At 31.9% G+C, this 3,980-nt stretch overlaps 1 protein-coding gene across 1 annotated transcript; it reads right to left on the bottom strand.

Moving 5' to 3' along the window:
- Nucleotides 1-961: 961 nt before the first annotated feature.
- On the bottom strand, nt 962-2,757 carry LOC111634999 (E3 ubiquitin-protein ligase RNF139-like). Its single transcript, XM_023379843.1, has one exon. It carries the CDS (start codon nt 2,694-2,696, stop codon nt 1,851-1,853), a length of 846 nt encoding a protein of 281 aa, XP_023235611.1. The 5' UTR covers nt 2,697-2,757; the 3' UTR covers nt 962-1,850.
- Between the last annotated feature and the right edge of the window lie 1,223 nt (nt 2,758-3,980).

Below are 3,980 nucleotides of genomic sequence, written 5' to 3'. Positions count from 1 at the left end.
CTGAAGCACCATTCATACGATTTTAATGGAAAAGTTGCAATATCAGAAGATGGGTCCTGCAAATGCTTACAGAAGACCACCAACAGCAACAAGTTAACGCTTCCTGTGAATTTCTTCACTGCTATGCAGACGAAAAGGACAATTTTTCATCTGCACTTTCAGCAATGACGATGAGGTTCAACACTTCCTCAATGACATGGGCATGCAAAAAATGCCACAGCACCTACAAAAATGCATCAACCAAAATGGCAATTATGTAGAAAAATAGATAAATGTTCAAGCTTTAAAATGATGTAAACATTATTGAAAATAATCGTTTCTTTGTATTTCTAAAAAATAGGACACCTTACTTTTGGGATTACCCTTGTAATAATACTGTGTAAAATATGTATTTAAAAATTACCTTTGAATTACATAGAAATTTTCTAAAATAGAAAAAAAAATCTATTAAAGTTTGTTGGAAATTGCTTACAACAAAAAAAAATGCCTTTGAATTGAGTTGAAAAGTTAAAGAAAAAAAAATGAACTTAGATCAAACTTCTAACTTAGAAGATAATTTTCATTTTTTAAATAAAATAAAAGAAAATATTTTGTATATTTTTATAATAAGATTTTAAAGATGGACAATACTCCGATCACTCAATCTGATTCTTATTTTAGTAATGAAAAGTCCTGCTACCAAGAATGCCCTTTCTGATTCAATTGATGCGGGTGGAATCGCCTTTAATGCATTTAAGAGAAGAAGATGTTATGTGTTTTTCATCTGTAGCCATGAAGATTTCTAGTTCATTTTTGAGATGCATTGCAGTACTTCTTTTGCTGTCTAGTATTCTTGATTTGTCTACCTTGGCTGCTTTAATAGCAGGCATCAAGCTTATAGCCCAATAATTTGGCATTTCATTTGGCTTTAATAATCAGGTTTATGAAGAAAAACTTCATACTTGCATACTTCATACTCATTTGTATCCATGCCCAATTTGCACAACCTGGCATAATGCAGTTATTGAAGCTACTGGGCATGGTTAAAAATTAAGACAGTATTGGTGAAATTATTCAAGATTTTACTGGTTCTGATAAGTAATTTTCAGTCCTGCCACAAATAGGCTACATATTGATTATTAACAATCTGTGACATGCCATAACAAGCAAAACTTTAAAAAACTAATAAGCAGGCTTAAAATTAATAAGTATAAATGTGTTCTGACAGTTTATGAGTTAATTATACTTTCTATTTGCAAAATTTCCCCAAACTTAACACAAAATAAGAAAAAAGTGAACTTTTAAGAAATTTACGGGATTTTCCGAGTTAAAAAACAGCTGGAATCCTGTTAGAGAAACCCTAATAAAAATGTTTGTCAATCATTTTTATTTTCAACCATGAAATTTACATAAGTCTATTCTTCTTTCAAGATTATTGTAAGCTCAATATTAAAGAAAAATAGACAAAAAAAAATTTAATTTGTCAAATATAATTTATAGACTACAGCAAACATTCCTAGTTTAGAAATAGCATTGATAAGAAAAATATATGTATATATATAAATTTATGGTGCATTTTGTGAAGGCAGAAGCAATCAAAATTCAGATGATTGTATTTTTTTTCTCTAGAGTGAGAATGTTTTTTAAATAAAGTAGTAGTTAATAGTTCCAGTGCAAGTTTCAACCTCTTTTGTACACATTAAACAGGCCTAAGGCATTAAAATCTTGACTAGATATTTTTAAGGCACAGTTATAATTTAAATTTTATAATGGGCAAATAAAAATCCTTGATTTTATCAGCAGCAAGGATAAATAAGTTATTCATATTCTAATTTACAAATAAATTTTGTAGCCAGAAAATTATATACAATTTATAGTAACTGCTTGCATAAAGGACAATTGGAAGCACCCTTCAGACATAATCGCAAACAGTCACCATGGAACATGTGATTACATGGAGTGACACGAGCATATTTCATATTTTGCAGGCAAACAGCACAGACATCATTTCGTTCCTTCAATTCTTGGCGGGTTGCATAGCGATATTTGTCTAAACATGCCCGCTCCTTTAAAAGAACTTTCCAATGATAGTCCATATCGCAGAGAGTTAAAAATATATTGATATAACTAGCTCCAAGAATGAGAAACCATCCTCCATCTGTGAAAAACCATACCAAAGTTATCATTATTATGGATGCCAGAGAGGTAAATAAATGAAGAAGAACTGGAGTCCAGAGAACTTCTAGATTTTCTAAAACCTCAAACTGAAACCAAGTGAGGATGGATGGTACTTTTTCCAGGCATCTACGCTCTGTGACCATAAAATAAAGCACAGTGACGAACAAATAGGTCCAAGTTGGACTGAAATGTTCTAATCCTTGTTCCAAACCAAATACCAACAACATGAACACACCGGTAATCAGAAACGTGATAACTTTGGTCAAATCCAAGACGACTTTGGTGGCTGTCATGGCCAGATGCCGAATATTCGTATGTTCAGACACACGAACAATGGGTGAATAATCATGCAGACGCAACAATTTAAAGGCATAAGAAAATAAGTAGGACATGACATTGTAGAACATTAAAGAATATAATCCAGTAAGTTTGTTATCTGGACAAAACCAGCGATCGCACAGCATGAAGAACATGATCTGGTTGACCATGCTGGAAACCGTCTGATGGCGTTGACCTTCGTTTCTAGATTGTCGATTCATGTTTGTATTCGGCTCTTTTTCAGTGAGAGAATGTGACCATATCAGAAGAAATTATGTTTGTCATAACCTGGAAAAAAAACAATCTTATAAAACATCTTTAACTAATATAAATTGTATATGTAATTGTATAAAACTATATTAATATTTTCAGAAAAACAGAACATAATTTACCTTAAATTATAACTTTTTAAAATAAGTATACAATCCCAAACTATCAATCATTTCTAATTAAACGATCTAGATGGAGAACTTTTTCTAATCAGCCACATCCCATCCCACTCAGACACATCTCATAAGGCTGCATACTGATTTTGTGTGTTACATCAGTGTATATATTCAGTATACATAAATTTTACAAAAGATGGATACCTTTCCTTGTGGATGAATTGAAGTTTGTGTGCATGCACAGTATGCAAGCAATCATCTAACTTTGTAGCTCACAGAACTTTATGGAATGTTTAGTTTTGAATGCTATCAATTTCATAATGGCTTAATGTTGTGGCTTTTAAAATTAACTGATTTTGGGAAGGATGCATCACAGCTCTTCCATGCTACATTTAGCTATTTCAGATTATCCTAAGTGTAAGGAGCATGGTCTAAATCCAACATGTCCAAACCTGTGGCCCACTCAATGTTTTTGTGCAACCCTTTTAAAACAGTAATTATCTTGTATAGATTTTTATTACAACGAAATATCATATGTATAGTTAAATACACTGTTTTAATTTTTGAGTGTATACCTTATCATGTACACTCATAAATTAAAACAGTTAATAAATATATTTTAACAAAGCTTAAAATGTATGAATGAAAATGACCAGAATGTTCCTGAATTAAAAGTGATGGACAGTGGCTTTTGGATTTATGTTTCCTTAAAAATATCACAATGAAATTAAATGAACTTAATAAGCAGCTTCAAGGTGAAAACAAATTGATCACAGACTGTTATCTATATATATATAAATGGACGTGTGTGTCCCTATATTTCACTTTTCAACCAAAACTACACATCGCACATGAATGGTGTTTGTATGTGGTAGTAGCCCCAAGTCTCCATTCGTGCACTCTGGTGGCTGTGTCTCGATAGCTATAAGGGTGCAGGAGATATGGGCTTGAAAGTGGTTGAAAGTGGAAGATTTTCTATTTCAATTTTAAAAATTTTCGAATTTAAATTCGAATTGGTTCAATTATAGAACAATTGTAAACATTCCAGAAAATTGATCAAATGGAAAATAGTTCGTTTGACTGGACGTAAAAATTCTCTAATTAGTCTGGAAACGGGGG

Source organism: Centruroides sculpturatus, unplaced genomic scaffold, assembly GCF_000671375.1.
Source record: "Centruroides sculpturatus isolate CEXI.00-Female unplaced genomic scaffold, Cexi_2.0 scaffold789, whole genome shotgun sequence".
Classification (NCBI taxonomy): Eukaryota; Metazoa; Arthropoda; class Arachnida; order Scorpiones; family Buthidae; genus Centruroides; species Centruroides sculpturatus.
Note: the sequence above shows the minus strand (reverse complement) of the source record. Positions and strands in the feature narration are given on the sequence as shown.